Below are 24424 nucleotides of genomic sequence, written 5' to 3'. Positions count from 1 at the left end.
GATATCTTTCCTTTCTTTCTATCATTTTTTCTCTCTTATCTTGTATTAGGAGGTTGAAAGGATAGAAGAAAGAAGAACCCATAAAATAGCAAAGTCGGCTACAATTCCTGGAGATTAAAGTTTTCTGTAGCAAAAGTAGAGAACGGTGAGCATATGTGTGTAGGTGCTTGTGTGTACATGTGTCTGTGCACATGTGTGGAAGACATAATTTGATGTTGGATGTTTTGATGCCTACTCAGCTTCTAAAATTTTATCATCATCACCACCACCACCACTGCCACCATCATCATCCTCCCTACCAGGGATCCAAATCCTTATGCTTGGTCAGCAAGTGCTATATCCACTGAGCCATTTCCCAAGGCCCCAAACTCAAAGGGTTTTAACCTGGACTTTAGGCTATAAAGCTTCACAAATAATTTTCAAGCTAATTCACTATTAGACACGAATGAATAGGTAAATACTTGGTAAGGCCTTTGATGAAGGCTGCTCACCGATGATCCGGGGAGGCCTAAGTTTGGATGTCAACTTGTATCTCACTCACTATTTGAAGAGCATCAGTCACTCATTTGACTGAATCAGCAGCGTGGTTTGAGGTGAGGCCCTTAGCAGCACCAACGAGCTTCAGGTGTACTGTACATGTGGATGTGAAACTGACAAATCCATCTCATCAAAACAGAAACACATATATTAACATCCAATTGCATGCCTATGTTTCAGAAGCATTCAGAGTATTTAGGTTAAATATTAGAATAGATTAGTGCTTGTTAAAATCTTGTGCAATGGGTGAGAAGTCTACTATCATAAACAGGGAGGAGGCTTGTTATGTATTAATTGTCAGGTTATGGAAGTTCTGGTTTTATTCCTATGAAATATGAATGTTAAGAATAGCACCCTGGGTGGTGGTGACACAACCTTTAATCCCAGCCCTTGGGAGGTAGAAGCAGGCAGAACTCTGTGAGTTCAAGGTTTGCCTAGTCTACAGAGACAGTTCCAGGACACCCAGGGCTACATGGAGAAATCTGTCTCAATAAAGCAAAGTAGCCTCTTCTATTTAGTTTTCTTTGAGGGGCGGGCCACTGAGAGTTTGACCATGCTCCAGTGAATATGTAGACAACACAAAATGGACTTGTTCGATTTTATTTTCTATTTTCTATTCTTATTTTTCTTTTACTTTTTTTTTGGTAGGGGGTTCTCAAGGGTGGTGAGGCAGACAAGGAAGGACTGGAAAATGAGTGCAATCAGGGAGCATGATGGGAAATTCCCACAGAAGCAACAAAAGTGTTGCATTAAAACAAACAAACAGAAAATGTTAGCAGGCTATTGGTGGTGCATGATTTAATCCCAATAGCTGGAAAAGCACAGGCAGGCAGATCTGTGAGTTTGAGACCAGCCTGATCTACAGAGCAAGTGCCAGGACAGTCAGGGCTACACAGAGGAACCTTGTCTCAAAAAAGCAGATCCTTAACCAGTTCTTAGTATTTGCTGGAAAAGTCACCTTTTTGTGTTCGTGGGTAAATGGTTTATTTGGCTGTTTGGTAGTAATAAAGTTTTTTGATGTTTCAAATATCTAAAGAAGGACTAAGGACTAAGATATGGCTTTTTTGGTAACCAGAAGCATGTATGACAAAAATCTATACTCTAGCCTGAATAACAGTAGATTTGACAGTGAACTCAGCTCTGAGAGTATCACAGAAAAAAAAAACTAGGGCACTATTTTTGACATTTTTTTACAAATAATTTTTACGTTGCAGTGTCTCTAAGTTACTCTAAGTTTTATCTTGGTATAAAAGAGCAAACAGAAAGAAAAACGAGCATTTCTTAAGAGCCAGCATCGTGTACCAGACACTGAGAAGATCCTGTGTTTCATCATTACAGTTTACAGATGTCTGTAATAGGTCTTTAGCAAAATGAAGTTCAGAGACCAAAATGGCAGAACCCACTCCGGTCTGTTAGCTTGTGAATGTTTCAAGAGACCATTTAGTCAGAAGACACATTGAACATCTGTAAAAATCAGGTAGGGTTAATAGAATGAGGCAGCTGCAACTTTTCGTTCAGTAATTTATATCTATAAGTGGCTGGGTGAAGCTGCAGAATCGTTTGTGTTCTGTAACCCCACTGGGTTTTTGATTCTTTGAGACTGGCGATCCAGGCTCTTGGTTAGAACAATGAGAAGAGAGGAGGATGTGTGCACTATCGGCACGTTTGTCTGTGCTGTCCATCGGTATCACTGTACACAGGGTCTCCCTTATGTACTCCTGCCTTCCCTGGAACTCATGTACACAGTCTGCTGGTTGGCTTTATGGCAACCTGACACAAGCTAGAGTTATCTGAAAGGAAGGAATCTCAATTGAGAAAATGCTTCCAATAAGATCCAGCTGTGTGCGTTTCCTTAACTAGTGATTGTTTCGGAAACACTGTGGGTGATGCAATCCCTGGGCTGGTGGTCCTTGCTTCTATCAAAAAGCAGGCTGAGCAAACCATGAGGAGCAATCCAGGAAGCAGAACCCCTCCATGGGCTCTGCATCAGCTCCTGCCTCCGGGTGCCAGCCCCTGCTTGAGTTTCACTGACTTCCTTCAGTGACAGACTACAATGTGGAAGGGCCAACCAAACTTGCTTTTGGTGATGGTGTTCCTTCCCAGCAAAAGAAATGCTCACTACGGCAACCAGACTGCCTTAGACTTGTAGTGATCCTCCTTCCAAATCTATTAATTTTTGAAAATAATTTTAAAGATAGAATCAATGCTTTATACTCTATAAGACGTAACTATTACCACCATCCTACCTACTTATTAGACATATTGTAAATGGTACTGAAGACTCTTGTAAAATTCTTAGGAAAGCTTAAACAAATGTAAAGTTTATTTCTGACCTCCTCTGCACTTCTGATTCATTCTTATCTCAATTACCGAACCCATCGCTTTGCATTCTTGTCACTTGCAACCAGAAGGTGAGTTATTCTAAGACAAGTATCATCTCTCTTTCATGGTGATATCCATAGTAACCTGGACAGTTCCTACCATATAATAATTCTCAGTACAGGTTTGGTGAATAGATCAGCCAGTGATAATAAAAAGGATTTATCTTTCTTAACTCATGTTCTGTTTCCAAAATTAGTAGATATGAACATTTTCCTAGAGTTAGCATCAGAAGTATATGACATGCTTATTATTTACCGGAGACATGCCCTGGACATAAAAGGGTGCTGTGATCATTATTTTATTTAGTATGAAATTACATTTTGGTAAAAATCTAACCAATGTATTTCAGGTGAAAAGTCCATAAAACATTTAGCATAGTGCTTGAAATATAGATAGAGCAATAAGACAAGAGAAAGATAAAGAGTTAAATATAAACAAAAAAGAACAATCAAAGTTTCTCTACTTGTAGATAGCATGATACTGTACTTAAAGGATCCTAGAGATCCTACCAGAAAACTCCTAGACCATCTATTACTTTCATCAAAACATTAGGGTACAAAATCTACACACAAATATCAGTAGCTTTTAAATATAGCAATAATGAACTTGCTTATAAAAAAGAATCAGGAAAGGATTTGGGGATTTAACTCAGCGGTACAGCACTTGCCTAGCAAGCACAAGGCCCTGGGTTTGGTCCTCAGCTTCCAAAAAAAAAAAAAAATCGGGAAAAATTCCATTCACAATAATTTTTTAAATGCCTCAGAATAAACTCAACCAAGGAAATGCAAGACCTCCACAATGAAAACTTTGAGACACTGCAGCAAGACTTCCCCTGCTTGTGGATTGACAGAATGAAGAGTGTTACAAGAGACACTCTGCAGATTCAATCTCCAGATCCAAGCACTCCAAACAAATGCCAATGACTCTCTTCACAAAACAGCAGCAGCAACAAACTGAAAAGTCCATATAGATGTACAAAGCTCACAGTCCAATCAGTCCTAAGCAGAAAGAATAATGCTGGGGGCGTTACAGTACTCAGTCTTCATTATACTAGAGCCACAGTAACAAAAAGTATGTGCTACCGGCAGAAAAAAGCAAACAGACATGTAAACCAACAGAATAGGAGACCCACAAGCAGATCTCTACAGCAACAAAACTATCAAAATCATCCATCAGGAACAAGAGTGCTGGACACCATTTATAGAAAAATGAAACGATACATTTTCTTTACTGTGCACACACACACACACAAAACAATGGACCAACGGCATTAAAAGACATGAAACTCTTTCCTCAGCTTGAGGAAAGCAAGAAAAACAGCTCAAGGTGTAGGCATGGGCATAGGCATGGGGTTTCTGAAAAGGACTCTATTAACACAGGGTATAACCCCATGGATTGACAAATGAGATTACATAAAACTAAAAGCGTTTCTACCTGAAAGAAAACAGCCACTTGACTGAAGAGACAGCCTGCAGATAGGGAGAAAAACTCTGCTAACTACACATCAAACGGGATTGAGAGCTACAACAGTGGCTTTCAACCTTCCTAATGCTGTGGTCTTTTTAATACAGTTCCTCATGTTGTTGCTTTTTCATAAGTGTAATATCTACTATGTGACCCCTGGGAAAGGGTCAAGGCCCACAGGTTGAGAACAGCTGATCTGGAAACTGCAAAAAAACTGCAAAATTAAACACCAAAAGACAAGTCATAGGGGTTAGGGATTTAGCTCAGTGGTAGAGCGCTTGCCTAGCAAGCCCAAGGCCCTGGGTTCGGTCCCCAGCTCCGAAAAAAAAAGAAAAGAAAAGAAAAGAAAAAACAAAAGACAAGTCATCAGTAAATGGGCTGATGAACAGAATTGATGATTCTCAAAATCTGAAATATAAATAAAATGAGGGAGCATACACTATCTTCAGCCATCAGGAAAATGCAAATTAAAACTGTCCTGAGATTCTATATGACCATTCAGAAAGGCTCTTCATAAGAAAACCAATCACGGGGCTGGAGAGATGACTCAGTGGTTAAGAGCACTGACTGCTCTTCCAGAGGTCCTGAGTTCAATTCCCAGCAACCACATGGTGGCTCACAACCATCTGTAATGGGATCCGATGCCCTCCTCTGGTGTGTCTGAAGACAGTAACAGTGTACTAATGTAAATAAAATAAATAAAAGTAGTTTAAAAAAAAAAGAAAACCAATCACAGCTGGGTGGTGGTGGTGCTTGCCTTTAATCCCACCACTTGGGAGGCAGAAACAGGCAATCTCTGTAAGCTCATGGTCAAGTTGGTCATAGAGAGACCAGGACAGCCAATCCTACACTGAGGGAAAAAAAAAAACACCAAAAACCCTAAACCTTAAAAAAACAAACAAAAAGAAAACAAAGAAAAAGAAAGAACAAAAAAGAGAAAACAAAAATCAATCACAACAAATGCTGGTGAGGATGAGGCCGGGAAAGGAATTCTTATGCGTTGTGGGTGGTAATGTAAGCTGGTCCAGTTTCTCTGGAAGTCAGTGTAGAAGTCCCTCAAGAAACTAAAAAAGAACTACCATAAAAGTTAGCTCTGCCATTCTTGGATATAGACCTTAAAGAATCTCAGTCAACACACAAGAGATCCTGGCGCATTCATATTTATTGTTGCACTATTCCTTATAGCTAAGAAATAGAACCAGCTTATGTGCCCATCAACAGATGAGAAAATGTACATATACATAATGGAGTTTTTCAAGCAAGGAACTGGAGGTCAAACATTAAGAAAAATAAGCCATACTGAAAAAAGACAAATACATTTTCTTTCTCTCATACACAGCATCTGTGTTTATAATGTGTATGCATCATGAAAGTTCAAACAGGACCATGAAAAGGGAAGACAGAGTCTTAAGGGAGGGAAGTGGTGTGGAATTCACCAGACAATGAAAGCAGAATGGAGGACTAAGAGGGGGAGGAAAATAGTATGAAGGAAATTAGTGGGGGGAGAGAATAAAGAGTGTGTGTGTGTGTGTGTGTGTGTGTGTGTGTGTGTGTGCGTGCGTGTGCGCGCGCGCGCGCCATAATGGAACCTATCACTCTGTGTGCTAACTTTAAAGAAAACAAACTAGAATATTTGGGTATATACAGTAGTAACTTCCATCCTTTGACTTTCAGAGTTGAACGCTACACAGCGGAGATGTAAACAGTTTCTCACTAGGTGGCTCTCTTTTCCATGAGTGGGCAGCGCGTTGGTGCTGGTGGAAGACAGGGGCCATTGTACTGCTGCAGTTGCCTTGCGCGTCACAGCGCACAATACTCGCGCTTGCTTGCTGCATGAGGGGGCAGAGTTCACTTTCTGTTTCGTTAATGACAAGCTGTCCTTGAGACTTATTTGCAAGTGGGCTGTACTTTCGTTTCCTGAGAACTGAAACATGTTCCAAATAAACATTGTTCGAGGTTAACAGGCGTTGGATTCAGAGAAAGACCTGGAAAGCGATTCTTTAGGCAGCATGGAATAAAACAGAAGAAATCAGGTACCCAAATCAGAACCAAGATCCCATTGAATTGCTGATTTTAACTATATAGTGAGGGCTGCATTATTGGATCTTATTCTAAAACATTTTAGGATAGCTGCTTATATAATTTTTCAGTATCAATTGAAAATAAAATCTGTAAAATGTCAATAACTACTTCACTCCGTCAGAATGACTTGTTCTACATGACTCCACATCATCACGATCCATTATTTCTATTTTAATCCTAAACCTGACACAAGATACTTAAAATATTCGTTCTCAAAATGGAAAATTATTTTTCTTAGACTCCCTCATGCTGATAAATCTAGGTACTTAATTTTAAAAAAAGAAGTGGCAAGTTCTAAAACACTGCAGATGTCTTTGAGATCAACCTTCGAAGACGAAGCGTCATTTCTCACTGAGGTACCTCTGGAAAGAACGTCAACAGCCTTTCTGATCGCTCTCAATTCTAAATGCCTAAGAACTGCTTGTTAGATTCCTAGGCTTCTCAGCTCTCACTGAATCTCCTCCCGGAGGTCTCTCAGGTGATGTCGAGTAGGAATTAAGCAAGGGTCGACCGCCTAGGAAAAGTCGAACAGTCTCGACTGCTGGAGCCGCATCTAGCCTGTTCCTTGCCAGTCTCTTCCTTTAGGGACCGTCCTGGCGGAATCCCGCCTCCCCGCCTCAAGCAGTTGTGGGGAAGCCCCTTCCCTTTCCTCGCACCCTGACTTTGTAGTATCGCCCCCGCTTTCTCGCTCCAACCCACCACCCGCCAGTCTTCATAACCTGCGTTTCATAACCTGCGTTTCCTTCTCGGGCCGGGTCCTCTCACCACCCGGCTCTGGGAGAAAACTATGGAGGTGGTTTTCACCCTTGGAAGGTTGGAAATGCCCAGAATGAATGCCTCCGGGTCTCCCCCAAATTTTGCTGGGAGAGTAAGGGAAGAAACGGACTTTCCTGCTCGGATAACAATCTCGACTCCCAGCCTTTTAAAAAGGCAGGGAATCCAAGCCGGGAATCCTGGGCGGTTTCCCGGGAACCCGTTTCTCCACGGGAGGGTCACCCGGCCTACACACAGCAGTTACTATGACAATACAACCACAGCCTCCAGTTTCCATGGCAGCGCCCAGCCCAATCTGATTGGTTTTCCTTTCTATTTCTCCATGGGCTCCGCCCTATGCCCCTCCAACTCTCTTCTGGAGTGCTTGGGGAGGGGCAGCTGAGAGGAGGGAGGCCTTTGCGTCACTCTCCGGCGCGCGAGGGAAGACAAGAATCGAGGAATTGGCGGGCGGAACTGTAGGAGGAAGGGGTGGCGTTTCCGGTGGGGAAAAGTGGAGGAAAGGAAAAAGGAAGCGAGAAGTGGGTGGGTGGAAGGGCGGAAGGCTTTGAGTGTAACTCCCGGCTGATTTGGGCTCGATGTTGGCGGTGAGCTTGGGGTTGCCCCCTCGCACGGGAGGAGAAGGACGGATCATTAGGAAGCCTCCAGGCGCTATCACCAGACTTCTCAGCCGGCGCGCAGGCGCCACACAACTTGCTGATCCCAAAAGGGAGAGATATAGAGTAGCGGAAACCACCCAGAGGGACCGGCAGTGCTAAAGTCTCGCGAGAGCGAACCGGACTTCCTTCCTCTGGTTCTCCCTCCTCTTCCCCCGCCCCCTTCCCTTCTCCCTCCTCTTCCCCCTCTCCCGAGCCGGAGCGTCCCTGTGTCCCACAGGCCAGAGCCGCAGCTAGAGCAGCTTTCCCCACTCCCTCCCCCTCGCCTCACTCACTCCCCCCACCCCGCGCCGAGCGAGGAGGAGTCGGAGGAGAGGAAGATGGCGGCGGCCGCCAGCACCCGCGGGGCCGCGGGGCCGCTCCGAGGAGCCTGAAAGACCCACGGAGGCTTCGTGGCGAGACGCGGCGGCGGAGGATGAGCCTGCAGAGCGCGCAGTATCTCCGGTGAGTGCCGAAGCCCGGCCGAGGTGTTGTGGGGACGGGAGGAGGCTTGGGGGGGCCAGAAACAGCGGACTCCCGAGGCAGTGGGGGAGTTGCAGCGTCCTTCTGTCCCCGGGCCGGGAGGCGCGGGCTGAGCGGGCAGCTGCGGGAGGGGGCGGGCACACACATGGCTGCCTGGCCCTCGCCGGGCGAGCTGAGCTCTGGTGAAGCCGGCGATGAGCGGAGGGAGGTTGGGGAAGCGTGAGAGAGAACGTGTGCGCGCGCGCGCCTGCCTGTGCTCTCAGGCTGCGGGCCGGGGTAGGGAGAGGCACCCCGAGAGCAGGCAGCGATCCGGAGTAGAGGTGGGTGTGAAGGGGTCTGGAGCCTTCAGCCGGGGAAACGTGGTGTGCTGGCTGGAGCGATGCATGCGGAGAGTGGAGGATGGAAGTCGGCACACCTGGGGGCTGGGAGGGTGCAGACTGGAGGGCAAATTAGAGGAGGGGGAGCCCGCAGGAAACGCGAGCTTGTTCTTTTATCGCGGGTTGGGAGTAGGGGAAATAATGCCTTCTGTCGTTAGTTGGAGGGGTAGGGGAACCCGAAAAGGGGGGAAATGGATGGGGAAACGAGGAAAGAGGGAGGTGCTATGAACAAGGTGATGTTCTCGAAAGAAACTGTAGTTGGAAGATACCATTCTGAGAGCCGTGTGCATTCATTAGGTGCGATGTAAGGAACTTGTATGAAGGAGATAGAGTGACGCATGGATACTGGTGTTGCGCGTGTGTGAGTGTGTGTCTAGCGTAAGGGAGGGAAGCAGGGATTGATACACACTTAAAGAAGGCTCACATGTATTGACATGATGTCGAGAACATTTTGAATAGGAAGACAGCAGCTGTTGTGTAGTCAGAATAGTTTGGTGGATTCTGAGTGAGGGATTGGGGAAAACACCTTGATGACAAAGGAAAATAAGGTTAGCACCTGAGATTAATTGAGGAGCTGCAAAGACTCAGAAACTTAAAAACTGGGCCTTTTTGTCTTTCAAGAACGATTTTTTTTTAAAGGGAGGTATGGAGAAATGCTTTTCAAACATTATTTCATACCTTGTGGAGAAGGGAATTGAATGGGTGGATAATGGAATGATGAGAGTTACTTCAGCTGTTTAGAGATTAGTGATGTGGAAGAGTCCATGTGTTAGAGTGGTCCCACATATATTTATATTGCAAGAGAAAGTATGTTGTTCTGTGGTAGACAGAGTGGCTGTTCTGTCATTGAAAGAAGTTATTCATTACACTGAGAGGATGATGGGATCTGTGAATCTTTGATTTGTGAGTTTAGCACAATATGTATGCCTGATATTGTAAGTTGATACCCTCTTTTTTCTTCTGTTACCCTTATTAGTACATTAAACTTTACAGTGAGCTATGAATATAGGTGCAGTAGACAGAAATAGAAACTACCAGGACAGTTCTTAATCTTAAGGAATTTGCATCATAATATCCAATAGGTGAGTAAATTAATAGCACAGACTAATGTAATTATCACCACAAAAAGGTACCATATTGATGAGTCCTAGATGACCTGAGCAGTGGAGGGAAATCAGGAAAGACTCTCTTTGTTCATCTGCTCATTTATACTCCTATGATTCATCGGTTGTTTGGTTGATCACCTGTACGTAAGGCATTGTACCAACTGCTAAGAATAGAAAGTAAGAACTCCACCCTCTTACAGAACTTACAAGTTTGTTAGGTTTTAAAAGAAAAGAACACTTAAACTCTTAGGATGGACAGTCTTCTGACAGCCGTGAATTAAGAAAGAGAGATTGTAAACGGAAGGACATGGGTAATAAGGAAATGGAGGGAGAGTGGTGCTAAGTTAGGCAGTAGTGCTGGGGGGCATACAACTGGAAAGCTTGAATGGAGTTTAACTTGGTTCTTTTATAGATTAGGAAGGTGAATCCAAAGAAGTTACTGAGCATCTTATGGCTGGTGTGTAAAAACAGACTCAAATGTTTGCTTGTCTTGGAGCTTCATGTCAGCGTTCTGTGCTGCCTGACTATGCTCATTCTTTGCCCAAGTGTGAATGGAGGGCTTTCTATATTCTAGGAGCTGAGTCTCACTGGTGAGCAGAAGGGTGAGCATGGGAGAGTAGGTCTTGATAGAAAGTCAGTAAACATGAGCAGATAAATACACAATAAGGTCCTTTGAAATGATAGAAGGGAAAATAAGGGCATGTGCTTTTATGTAAGCACAGGAAAACCTATTCTGTAATTCGATGCTAAAAGGGTCTTAAAAAGTAGACATTAGAAATTTTGTAGTGAAAGATATAGCTTCATTTGTGTAGCATGCTAGCCTGACACGCACTAAAAAAAAAAAAAAACAAGATGTGCTATAGTCGTCCTGTAATCCAATCATTCTGGAAGTGGAAACAGGAAGATCAAAAGTTCAAGGTCATCCACTATTAGCAAGGTCAAGGCCACCCTTGACTTCTTGAGCCCCTGCCTCAAAGAAATCTGAGGTGCTTTGTTAAAAGACAATTTGTATGTTCACAGCATTGAGAAAATTATTGTGTTATAAAATATGTGGACCTTTAGGGCTTGAAATAAGGTCTTGGCAGTTGGAAGACTGTGTGGTGACAAATATTAGGAAAGTGCTGATACTGTTAATGCAGAGATAGCTGGCTTTGAGAAGCTTCTGTGCCAATGTATCTTTTTTTGTATAAATCTGCTTGGAGGGAAGAATTACCCTTAGGTTATGGAGTCAGTGACAGGTTGGTACCAATTTGGCTCTGAAGAATGAAGAAACATGGAATGACAGCTACATGTCCAGCTGCAATCCAATAGGCAAAAAGTTAGAGGCATGAGATATAGAATCCCTTCCAAATTTCTCAAAGCCACTTTTGCTTTTGTAGATCTGTCCTAAGTAAAGACAGCAAATCTTAAGTCTGCTACTTACAGGTATATTCAGGAGGAAGGAGACCAGCAATAAACATTTGTGCTAGCTTCAGTTTCCCTCTTAATTTTTCAATTTAGATTTATTTTTATTATATATATAATATATACATATTATATACACATATATTATACATATATGATATATATTACATTATATATAATATATATTATATATACATATATTACATTATATATTATATATATATATATATATATATATGCCAGAAGAGGGTGTTGTATTCTTTGGAACTGGAGTTACAGATGGGTGTGAATGGCCGTGTGGGTGCTAGGAATCTAGCCTCCTGAACAACAGCCAGAGTTCTTAACTATAGAGCCTTCTCTCTAGCCCCTAGAACAGCTGGTTTTCTCAATAGAGATTAGGGAGGTGGCCTGTGACCTTGACTTTAGGAGGAGTTTTGTTGCCTACCTTTGTCAGTGGGAGAAGACCATGACTGGACAGTTTTTAAACTGCATAGCTGCAGACTTTCCCTCATGTAGAGTGAAAATTTATTTTCTCTTAGCCAAATTTTAGTTTGTTAGAGTAAGTGAGCAGGGGTGTCTAGTATTGAAATGGTGGGGTAGTGGAAGTGTAGTGGCAAGGTGGCACTTTGAGACAGTGAACTACTTATGGCGGTCAGAACAAGAAAGCAGGGAACTCAGCATTAAAGGAACTGAATTCATCTCAAAGAAAAAGCATAGATGAAAAGAAGAAAAGCCTGTAGAGGGAAGAGGTGCAACTGTGAACAAGACTGCAGAAAAGTAGCCTTTTCCTGTCCTAGTAGACTCGCACACTCCTGCCCAAGGAGATGTTGAAAGACTTAAGTTTATAAAGTAAGACATCCTTGAACATAAGCATTCTAGGCAGGAGGCAGTGTGAGTATATTACCCAAATTGAAGCAGAAGTCAGATTCTTTCTCTTGATTTGACAAAATGAAAGATTTTTTAAAAGACTAACACTTGGGTTGGGGATTTAGCTCAGTGGTAGAGCGCTTGCCTAGGAAGCGCAAGGCCCTGGGTTCGGTCCCCAGCTCCGAAAAAAAGAACAAAAAAAAAAAAAAAAAAAAGACTAACACTTTGTTGAGTAAAAGAGTAGATTGAGTTTAGTCTTTCTGTTATGTGTAGAAGGGTGTAGATAGGCCATAGATCAGATTATAAGACATAATACACTTTAAAATAATCATTTTTTTAAAGAGTTTGGAATTTATATACCTCAGGCACATTCTTAAGTTTCTATTACTGTGGTAAAGATCATGACTAAAAAGCAGCTTAGGGAGAAAAAGGTTTATTTTATCTTCCACTTTGCAGTCCCATCATCACTCAGGGAATTCAAGGCATTAACGGCGCACACGTGATGGAGGTGTGATGAAGGTGTTCTGTTTATTGGATCATCCTCCATGGCTTACTCAGCCTGCTTCCTTATATATTGAGACCTCCTTTCTAGGAGTACCACTACTCCCAAAATGCTGGGCCTATCCACATCAGTTGATCAGGAAAATGCCCTAAAGACTTGCCTATAGGGAATCTGGTGGAGACACTTTCCTGCTTGAGGATTCTCTTCCCACGTGACTTTAACTTGTGTTACTTTGTCAAAAATCTAACCAAGACACATAGAAAAGAGTGTATGTGTGTGTGCGCGCGCGCTGTATACTTTCTTCATTATTCTCTTTCTGTCTTAAATTTTCTTCTATGCTGCGGTGTTCCAGTGAAATAGTTGATTCCCTAGCATTAGATTCTTTTATAGAAATGGTCCATAAATGTCTGCTTTGCCAAGATTTCCCCCGTTACCCTCTATTGAAAGGTCATTCTAGTGTCATATTCCATGTTAGACACTTTAGAGTCAGAAATGAAACAGCAGGCGCAAACTTGTCTTTGAGACAACAACAACAACAAAAAGGTTGTCTTTTGAGTTGAAGGGAAATGCTCCCATGTTATTGTAAGATAGAACGCATCATGGTGAGTCTTGGCTGAGTGTAGATGAAGGAGCAAGCATACGGTGAGGCTGGTGAGAGAAGTGGGCGGACAGACCTTTAGGAGGAATAGATACCTAAGCAGAGTGGGCTCTACTTTCTAGAGCAGTCTGGTAATGTTGAGTCTGACAGGAAGGCTCAGAAAGACTTGTAATGTGTACACTGGTAAGTCCTTGCGGTCCACAGAGTTGGTGTGTTGTTTCCCTCACCTGCTCACTTCTTTCCTCCATTCTTAGCCTTCTTAGGATGTGAAGTAGCCTCAATTCCAGAAAATCATCAAACATGGCTGCTTTCCCAAATGTGGCAATTAAAAAAATAACTTGAGGCTTAGACGTTTTTGTGTTAATAGCACATTGCTTGCTTGTATATTGACTGGCTGAATTACCATGTTTGTTAATTTCTGCTTCCTTTGTGGTTTCAGTTGAATTAAAAATGTATACTTCCTGTCTTAGTTACATTTCATTCTTTGCTTTCGCACAGCTGCTGTCCTCTATCTTTATGATGGAGGAAGCAGTCATTGAACTTTTTGTTGATTTTTTTTTAAATGGTTATGTCATAGTAAGATCTAGACCCACTAATAAAGCCAATTTCCTATGAAGCCCTTGTTGGGGTGGAGAATGGTTCATACTGTAGAAGGACTAGTTTGTTTTATATTATATCGAGTCAGGTCTTCAGCTACACCTCTAACAACGACTAGACTTTTGAATTTTTATTGTGAATTTGTGTCTGAAAGTTTAGATGGGCTAGTTTAACTGATGGTATTGTTTGGGGATGAGCAGGCAGGTGTGTTGAAGAAAGTGGTTTGTTCATATGTATGCATTTTGCTGTGAAGTTACGTTTAGTTCCTATAGCTAGACTTAGCAAAGGGCCTGGGAGATTGTCACTATGAAGAGCTAGTCATCAGCAGGAAAATAAGAGACATGTCACATGGGAAATGAGAACTTGTAACCAACTCCTTACTGATTAATATGCAACTGAAATTGCTCAGGAAAAGTTGTTCGATGCCAAATTCTTAGTCAGTAGAAACTTAAGTCAGCAGTAACCAATTGTTAAAGAAAATTTTAGAAATCTCAGGTACACTAACATGTCTGGTTTTCTTTTTTCTTGATTGCTGACACTTGGTTGACATAGTGGGCTAGATAGGCTTCATTTGGATGGGCATGGTTTGTCCTGTGCACCTTGTGCCATTGGCAACTCCTTTGCCTGTACCCATCAAATGCCAACATCATCCCCCATTGTCACCATATATTATTGTGAGGTGTTCCTTGGAGTGTAAATTCTCCACCAGTGAGGACACTGATTTTAAAAAGTATATATTCATAGTATTGTTTTACATTGTTATAACAGAAACTTACATAGTCAACTTAGACAACAGGTTTATTTCAACTTAGTTTCTGGCGGTTTCAAACCATGGTCAGTTGTTTCTGTTGAGTTTTGGCCTGTGGTGAGGTAGCAGGGTGTGTGTGTGTGTGTGTGTGTGTGTGTGTGTGTGTGTGTGTGTGTTCATTTGTCTGTTCATTCATGTTAACAGTAGCTCGGAAGCAGAACAAAAGACTCATACCCCAGTTTCCTTTGAAGGTACACATGTGCTTAGTGACCTAAAGCATATTATGAGACACCGCCCCCCGCACCTTCTGTGGGAGTTCCATAACCTTCCAGAAGTACCAATCCAGGGACAAACTTTTAATGCTGTGCCTTTGGATATGTTCCAGTTACAAATAGATATAGCAGTGTCTCTTTTCCTCTAAGCCATGGATTATTTCTCATCAATTTTCCCTTAGGTAGTACTAAGCTAGCTACCATGTTCCTACTTTTAGACACATGTACATATTTCAGCTTGGTTTTGTGAATTTGAATTTTGCTCTACTACTGGCAGTTACTGAATATTGCATGTACAGCACCATCCCAGAGCTTTTCAGTGGCAAGTTTAAAGTTACTGGAGACAGTTGAGGAGCCGGCCAACTTACTACGTGCTGTAATAGAGAAGCAAAGGTGATGTGTGAATGTAGGGATACTGCTTGTTCCAGTAGGTGGAGATGGGTGAAGAGGGCATCTTGCTGGAGGTGAGATTACACATAAATATTGAAAGATGAATGGGAGTTTTAAAGGGAGGAGGGAATTGAGCACTTCATATTGTACAACCAGGCTAAACATGCTCAGACAACTTTTTTTTTCAAATAACTTTTTAAAAGTTGTATCTTCCCTGATATATTTCATAATATTAAATGTTCTGACCAGGCACAAGATTCTCACAGATAGGAGAAGTAGAGATGTGAAAATGGCAGTTTGAACAGTTGGTAGCTGGCATGGGTCTTAAAAAGGGAAAAGCAATTAGTTAGGTGTCTTCTACAAGCCCCATCTTTTCCTTGTGCTCTTGACTATATCTGCCATTCCTCTATGACCTATTTCATTTATGGTGTTACTTTCTTTACTAGTGTTTTCTGTGAAGCAATCTCAAGTTTCCCTTAAAAGTCTGTTTCATTCTGATTTTCCCTCTGAATTCTGTCATTCATGCTCTTGTCTTAAGGCTAATTTTCAAGTTTATCCTGCTGCCTGTTTATGCTTTTTTTTTTTTTCTTTTCTTTTCTTTTTTTTTTTTTTTTTTGGAGCTGGGGACCGAACCCAGGGCCTTGCGCTTGCTAGGCAAGTGCTCTACCACTGAGCTAAATCCCTAACTCCCTGTTTATGCTTTTATTGTGCTCCATTTTTTGTTGTTGTTCTTTGGTACGGACATCTTCAAAAGTGCCAAAGACTTCATAATGACCCAATTTACCAACTATTTTCCTTTCTTACGCGTCTTGCCTTTGTTTGCCTTCCTCTGATGGATGTCTCTTTCTTATATCCATCTACACTATCCCACTAGTTCCGTTTGAGCCCTTGTATGTTTCAGGACTCTGGAGATTAAAACAGAGAGAGAGACTATGCTTTCAGTTGTTGAGGTTTTCCTGTTTTGATACAGTGTCTCACTGTGTACCCCTAGCTGGCCTGGAACTCACTCTAGATCAGGCCAGCCTCTTACATAGCACCTGCTTCTGCCTCCTCATTGCTGGGATTAAAGTTGGTGTGCACTGCCCCTTGCTCAAGTGGCTTTAATAAGTATGCATGCACTGTTAGCATATATCTCGTACTAGCTATGATTTATACAGAGTCACATGGAAAGTTCTTAAGCTCTGTTGCTTTTCACAACCTATTCTGATTATTTGGTCCTGTTTTGTTTTTCTGTCCCATTTCACCAACCAGTGGCAAAAACGAAGGCATGCCCAATTATTTTCTCTCCTTTCCTTTTCTCTTTTCCTGAGATAGGGTTTCTCTGTGTATCCCAGGCTGTTCTGGAACTCTCTTTGTAGACTAGATTGGCCTCAAACTCGCAGAGACTGCTTGCCTCTGCCTCCTAAGTTCTGGAATTAAAGGGGTAAGCCACCACCGCCACCACACAATAGCATTTCGTTTTTAGATACTGTGTCTACCCACAGACTTTTGGTGCCATTGAATCATCATTCTTTAAAACTTATCAAGAATACTGTCTAAATCATTGTGATAGTCTTGGATGTATGGTTGGTCTAAGATGTCATTCTTTCCTTTCAGAGACTCATGAACCCCTTAATGAAATGGGCACAAAGATAAAAATAAATGCAGTTGAGTATTCTCCTTTAAAGTGTATGATCTCAGCTGGAAGTGGTGTTGCACACCTTTAATCTCAGCCATTAGGTAGGACCTTTAGTCTCAGCATTTAGGAGACAGAGGCAGGTGAATCTCTGGTCTGCATAGCAAGTTCCAGTCAAAACAACAAGAAGAAAAACAGTGTGGTCTCTGTCACTCAGTTGCCCTGGGTACTTATACTTTCTGTGCCTCATTTCTCTGTACTCCTATCTGTTGCATAAAGTGTAGAGAGTGGTTCTGGTGTGTAGTAAGTACATAATCTGAAAGAGAATGTAGCACTGACTAATCATTTATGCCTCTTCCTTCTGGACATAGGTCATTTGAGAAGTCTTACTGTCAGTTTTCTGTTTGTTCTATTCCTGTAAAAGCTACTTAGAGGAAAAGAGGATTATTTTATCTCACAATTCTACACTACAGTCCTTTCATTTGTGAGAAAGTCAAGGCAGTGGGAACTTGAAACAGCTAGTCCCATAATAGCCACAGTCAAGACTGAAGAGAAAAGAATGCGTACATGTTTACTTGCATATGCTCAGCTCACTGTCTCCACGTTTACAGAGTTCAGGACACCTCCCCATCACCCAGGGAGTGGTGCTTTCTACAGTGGGCTGGGTCTTCCCACATCAGTTAACTAGTTAAGAGGCCAACTCTCTTCGCAGATAATAAGTTGTGTCAGGTTGACAGTTCAGACTAACCATCCCAGTGTCATATCAAACTCTTTCCTACAGTATGAGTGTGAAGCCAGTTTGGGATTCATGAGACCTTGTCTTACAGTAAATAAGCTTTATATCCATCCTTCTTCCCATATAGTTCCTTAAGCTTTCTCATTTTCCTCATTGGAGATGCTCCTTGGGATTCTGTCCCTCTCCCCACCCACCCAGGTTTAGACTTGCAGTCATGAGTTCTCCTAATTTCTTTACCCTCCTGTTTGTACCATTCTGGAAATATTGCTTTTCTCTTGTTTTTCCTTTTTCCTTGCTGGTTCTGTCCATTTTTTACTCATACCCTTCTAGCCAGTATCTTGCCTGTAGTTCTTCCTGGGAAACATGAAGTATTGACTGGGCTTTAACTACTGCTCCTTCCTCTGTTGTTTGTAAAAGGGAACATGGATATGAAGAAATAGTGTAACAAATTCTGGTTCTCCTTCAGACTCCACACCATCTGTCCTATCACAAATACATATTTTGCAGTGGTTCCAGATTAATATTGAAAAAATATTTATGTTGGCTTTCCCTTAATTATACTCCTTAATCTGGCATTGTTGACCTTTCATAAAATAACTCATCTACTCAGTCAGAGGTGTCAGGCACAAAACAAAATGATTTGCCCCTTGTCTCTGAACATGTCATATTTATTTCAGATTAAAACTGTAGGAATTTCTCTCTTCCATTAGCCTAGTTATACTTCACTTTTGAAATGATGACTTCTTTGTTACTCTATTGATTTCTTTTTTTGCTACTATATTTCTTTTTAATTTTTCTATTTTTATGTGTTAGTCACTGTAGCTGGATTGTTATAGAAGATGTGTCCTGTCTGCCTATCTGCTTATCTATCTAGGTGTTTGACGGTAGGTTCTCCTGTAACCCAGGCTGTACTCCTGTCTCAGCCTCTTGAGATCTGAGGTTATAGGATAGGGTCTCCACACCTGATCACGTGTATTCTACAGTTGGCACAAGTCTTTACAAGCAAGTTCTCCCTCAGGGGTACAGTGAAAGCCTCCAAACGCAAACACTTAAGTAAGTTTGTTTGTTTGTTTCACTTGGAAGGGTCCTTATTTTTTGGTGGTTGTGTTCATTTTTTAGTTTTTTTTAATGTGTGTGGATAATTGACCTGCATGTATGTCTGTGTACCACATGCATGCAATGCTTACAGAGGCCAGAAGAAGACATAGGATCCCCTGAACTGCAGTTACGGATGGTTGTGATCACACATGTGAGCTGGGATTCAAACTCAGGTCCTCTGAAGAGTAGCCAGTGGTCTTAACCACTGAACTATCTCTGCGGTCCCTGTTTGCAGAGGTGGTGATACTCCTGAAGCAGGGCTGTGGTGTGCTGACCTGGAACTCCTGAGCTCAAGTAACTTCTTCTGCTTCAGTGTTCTTAGTGCTGTACTACAGGCACGTACTATTGTATCCAGCCTGGGCATGTATAGTTTTAAAGCATGTGTGGGAGTAACCAAGTCAAATATTGGAGAGAAAGAAATACAAGAGAGAGGCAGTAGTTCTTTGGGATATGCAGGATTTGAGTTTTCTCCTCTTTTTAGTAGTAAGTAGGCTCATTTTTTCATTAAGCTTTATTTATTTGGAATACTTTTAAATTATTTGGGAGATAAAGTTTAGCAAGTGAAATTCGGAAAAGAAATTTGGATCGTAGGATTCATTTTCTAGCACTCTCAACTCCTGTGGTGAGATAGGGAGCAGTGTGGAGCGCTATAGTTTGTTCCCAGCTATACCCTGCTCCCCAGCCCTTACTGGAGATGGAACCCCATCTCCGTACATTCATTCATTCTAGGCAAATGCTCTACCACTGAAAACCCCTTAGCTTATTACAGTTCCTGGTGTCATTTCTGTTTGTTGTTGTCCATCTCAAATGATAGTCATCCATCTGAAAGACTGTTGTTATTTAAATAACTGTCATACTGACGTGCATCAGTTTCCTCAAAGCCAGTGTTCACAGACCACAGAAGTTGAGTTCTTTTTCTTTCTCTCTTCTCAAGGCATAGTTTTCAGGGCTATTGTCAGTTATAATGCGATATAGTAGATGCCAGTGATGTTTTGAACCTGTTTCATTTGGAAATGTTCTTATAAGTGATGAAAATACAAAGCGTGGTGTTAGGAATCAACATACATGCATTTCAATAGTAAACACTCTTGGGCATCTCCAAAACCTTGTGTGTGTCTGTGTAGAGCTTGTGGGATGTATCTTAAAGTATATTTACTGTTATTTTTAATATCTAATCCTATAAGATTACATTTCTTAAATTTAAATAACAATGTCATTTGTCTGAACATTTGTTCTTTAATGAAACAAGATTAGAACATTCTGAAAAGCACAACTCAAATGATAAGGCATTGGTTGTAGATTCTGGCTTAAAACAGTGAGAAAAGAAACCAACAGATTTATTTTCTAATTTAAAAATAATTTGGTTGACTAAATTTATACATAGGGGTCTTTTTTTGTAGGCTTCTTAGGACAGCAGCATGGTGTAACAAACTAATTGAGAAGGCCTTTGAATTAAAACTGCCTTAACTTTCCTTAGATTGCCCTAAGTTCAAGTCCCTGACCTTATATACTAGCAAGGTAGCTTTAAACCTCTGTAGTTTTAATTTTACTGATCATGATAGAATTACATGAGCAGATGTAACTTTCTTATGTAAAGTCCAATTTAGTTTTACATAGGCAATGAGCCTCTTTTCTGCATTGACTTGATTTTCCAAATTTTTAATATAATTACTATTTATTTATTTATTTATTTATTTTGGAGCTGGGGACCAAACCCAGGGCCTTGCACTTGCTAGGCAAGCGCTCTACCACTGAGCCAAATCCCCAACCCTACTATTCATTTTTAAATTTGCTAATAAAGCCCTCGAGGTAGGGGCTATAGGGTAATTGAGTCTGAAGTGTGAAATTAACTTCTTCATTGTATGAGGCTACTATCTTACCTTATTAATATAGTTTATACTTTCAAAATGCCTTTATGTAATTGTTTTTGAATCCCTAGAATCTGAAAATATTTTACTGAATGTTAGTTGATGAGAAGAAATTAAGGATTCACACAGAATTGGCAGACTTTAAAATGCTATTTATTGGACCCAGTGTAATAAAATAGACCCATCACTTGTAGGAAAAAGCAGAAAAGCTAAAGTTAGAGATGCCATTCTTTTGTATTTGAATATGGATGAGGGCCTGAGTCAGTCACCAAAAACAAGGAAAAGACAAAAATGCTGATTCTTTTCCCCAGACTCTTGAGAAACAAGTGTAGTCATCATATCACAAGTGCCACCTTGATTTTTGTACACTGGAAATCCTATTGAGCTTTTGATAATTGTTTTTTTTTTTTTTTAAGATTTTATTTATTTTATGTGAGTACACTGTAGCTGTCTTCAGACACACCAGAAGAGGGCATCAGATCCCATTGTAGGTGGTTGTGAGCCACCATGTGGTTGCTGGAACTTGACCTTTGGAAGAGCAGCCAGTGCTCTTAACTGCTGAACCATCTCCTGGCCCCAAAGCAGTGTTTTCATAGAGCATCACAAAGTTTTCAAGTGGTGATTTTGATCCCAGCAGTGTTTAAAATTTAAAAATGCCCATTTCCACATAGCCTTACAAGTGCTGAAGGTTCTATGCATTTCATTTTTAAAGCAGACCCTTTAATGTTTTTACTTGTATTTATATATGGTAAACCTATATATTCTTCTGATCAGCATTCCCTGTTACATTTAGGCATGAGGATTATCAGTACTTTCAAGACAGAATAAAATAAACATAACATCAGATAAACTGGCTCTTTTGAGGAGTGTACAGGAGTTTGGTGTGTATAGCATTACACCAATTACTCCATCATTCTCACTCCGTAGTCCATGCTGTCCTTACATTGACTTATTCCCTCTGTCTCAGCCTCTTATGTTGGGATTATAGATGAGCATTCAACCTAAGTATAAAACTGGACTCTCATAATTTTTAATGTGCTAATGTGTTGCGAACATACAAGAGGGATTTGTAGTTGTGTCTCATAGTTTGCCATGATTGGTGTTTTCTTAGAGAAAGAAAAACAAATGATGCTATTCTTTCAGGTTTTTTGTTTCTTAACCTTCCTTTTACTACATACTGCTCTCACCACACCACAGTATAGACATTGCCATTCTTAAAATGCTCCACCTCCAAAATCTTAGATTCAGCCACTCTAACCATAGCCCTACTTCCATTAATCTGCTTCTAATTAAGACTTCTGCTAGGTAGTAATGGCCATGTCTTTAACCAAACCAGGGGAGGCAGAGGTAGGCAGATCTCTTGAGTTTGAAGCCAGTCTGAGCTACAGAGTGAGTTCCCAGGACAGCCAGGGCTGCAGAAAGAAAACCTGTCTTGGAAAGGGTCAGGGGAAACTTCCTACATACTGATTTTTTTTTTCCTTCTTACTACTTTTTCTATTCTTCTTCACCCTGTCTTGTTTTTCCTACCCTTTTGATACTGGTTTCCTGTTTTAGAACTATCCTTGCCTTCATCCTATTGTCCTTTCTCATTCATCTAGAAAAATCCAATGTTGAATGATTCTGACAGTCTGCTTCTTTGGGTAACCTGTCAGTTAAAAAAGTCTTCCTGACTAGTTACCTGTCACTTATATGCAGTTTTCATTGTGCATTTCCCCTTACTGGCTTGTCTAATTCTTTATAGTAATTACTTTACACTTTTACTATTTCTTGTAACTTTACTGACTATTCTTAGTAGATGGCCTTTATATCAGGCATAAAAGTAGAAGTCTTTTGATGGCACTGATCTTATTCACAGACCCACTTCCCTATTTTGGCTTTTGTCTCCCTCCCTATTAACATTATATTGTATCGTTTTGTTTTTGAGACAGGGTCTCACTATGTAGTAGCCTGAGCTAGCCTGGAACTCCTGAAGATCCATTTGCCTTTGCCTCAAGTTCTGGGACTAAAGGTGTGTGCACTACCATGCCTGACTGGGATGTTTTATAATAGTGCATTTTTGTAATTAGTCTGACCTGTTGCTAAAAAGCTTTGATGATTAATTAGACTATTGCATGGGTCTTAGGTTAGCATTGGTTCACTTTTAATCTTAAACTTTTAAAACACCACGATCCGTTCTTGCTTTCACTCCTTACGTGGTTATAATTAATTTCAAAGAACCTCCTCTTTCCGCTCCCATCAATAAACTCTCCAAAAAGTTTAAGTCCTACCTGTAGTCCTCTTGCAATGCCAATGAGGCTAGTGTAGGCCAGCAGGGGGGAGTAGCTTTAGAAGGGCTCCTTATACTTACTTCCACATAAGTAGTGATGTCGGTAGTCAGATTTAGGTTTTATTTTATACCAGACTATACCAAACACTTTCCGTTTATTATTTTGAATTTTCATAGCAATCCTATGGACTATTGTTGTTTGGTTTTATAGACAGGTAAACAGACTCAGACTAGTTAAGGCTAATGTCATTCTAAGATTGACAGAGTTGAGTTTTGAGCCTGGGAGTTATTTCAGAGTCAATAATTTTTAACTATGCATCATTCTGACTTTGCTTGGGATATAATTTGCTTGGGATTTTAAGATTTTTGTTTATACATTGTGCATTGCTATAAAACATAAAATTCATAATTACACATTTCATCTGACAAAATTTATCTCCCAACTTTTAAAGTGCATTTTTTTTCCCTAAAGGAGTAGAAGAGTAATTTTTTTTGGAGTTTACTGATGGGAGCAGAAAGAGGAGTTTCTTTGAAATTCATTGCAACTGTGAAAGGAATAAAGCAAGACGGATCTTGGTGTTTTAAAAGCTGAAAGACTAAAGATTAAGGATGAAAAGATAAGAAAGCATATGAGTTATGTCTTCAGTGGTAAAGAGAAAACAAACTTTACTTTTTAAGCATGAAAGGGATGGAGACCTGTCAACAATAGCTATGTGTTGTGCAGTGTCTGCAACTTAAACTAACCTAGATTTCTGCCTCTAAATACACTGTAGAACTTTGATTCTATCCGTAATTTGCATCTCTGACCTCATTTTTCCTTCACCCCATTCCACTGCAATTAGAAATTGGGTATAGTTGCTGCCAGTATCTATGATGAATAGCCAGTTTCTGTTCTCTCTCATGAGCTCCACTCAAAACATGGAGTTAGAAAAGTTACTAATGACTCCTCAATTGTGTGTCTAGCTGTAGCCGAGTGGGAAGCTGGTAAATCTGTAGCAGGAAGCAAATTCTGCCTTATAAATTGAGGGGATTACTTTAAAATAAGAAAAATTCATGTTTGGTTTCTAAAAGGAATGCTAACTAAAGAAAATACAGTAAGCATTGTGTCCTTGGCGTGAGAACTCTGTTAACAAACCCTGCACTACAGATACATATAGGTGGTTGAGGCCTTTCAGTATCTTCTAGCTGGGAGGATAAACATGGGAATCTGCGTTCACATGCCAGCAGTTTATTACAAATCAGTGCTGTTTGTTTTAGCTAACCAAAGCTAGTGTTGTAGCATTAAAGTGTTCATTTCTGTACTTCTTTGTATCTGTGTGTTTAATATCTATGAACCAACCATAGATTGAAAAATAGTGTAAAAATCATGTTCGAACTCAACATACAGACTTTGGCTTCTCATTGCTGTTTTCTAAATAATAAACAGTTCCAGGTATTACAAGCACTGTAAAGGTGGCTTAAAGTATATGTAGAGATTTACTTCTTTCTATTTTGGAGTTTGAAGCCCATTCTAGGTGTTAGCATGGGGTCTGAGAGCATGATCACAAAGAACCCTAGCTAGTACTTTAAAGCTAGCCCCTTTATAAGGCACTAGTCCCATTCTTGAGGGTTTAACCTTCATACGGT

At 40.9% G+C, this 24424-nt stretch overlaps 1 protein-coding gene across 12 annotated transcripts in view; it reads left to right on the top strand.

Annotated features, from left to right (window-relative positions):
- Positions 1 to 8188: 8188 nt before the first annotated feature.
- Positions 8189 to 24424, top strand: part of Smg7 (SMG7 nonsense mediated mRNA decay factor) — a 64370-nt gene continuing 48134 nt past the window's right edge. For 7 of the 12 annotated variants that reach the window (XM_087581235.1, XM_087581232.1, XM_087581233.1 and 4 more), the window contains exon 1: positions 8189 to 8336. Coding sequence is in view for 4 of the 12 variants with exons in the window: in XM_087581234.1 (XP_087437360.1) it covers positions 8308 to 8336 (29 nt within the window). In the remaining 8 variants the exon portion in view is untranslated. 12 annotated transcript variants of the gene reach the window in all.

Source organism: Rattus norvegicus, chromosome 13 (assembly GCF_021556685.1).
Source record: "Rattus norvegicus strain SHRSP/BbbUtx chromosome 13, alternate assembly SHRSP_T2T, whole genome shotgun sequence".
Classification (NCBI taxonomy): Eukaryota; Metazoa; Chordata; class Mammalia; order Rodentia; family Muridae; genus Rattus; species Rattus norvegicus.
Note: the sequence above shows the minus strand (reverse complement) of the source record. Positions and strands in the feature narration are given on the sequence as shown.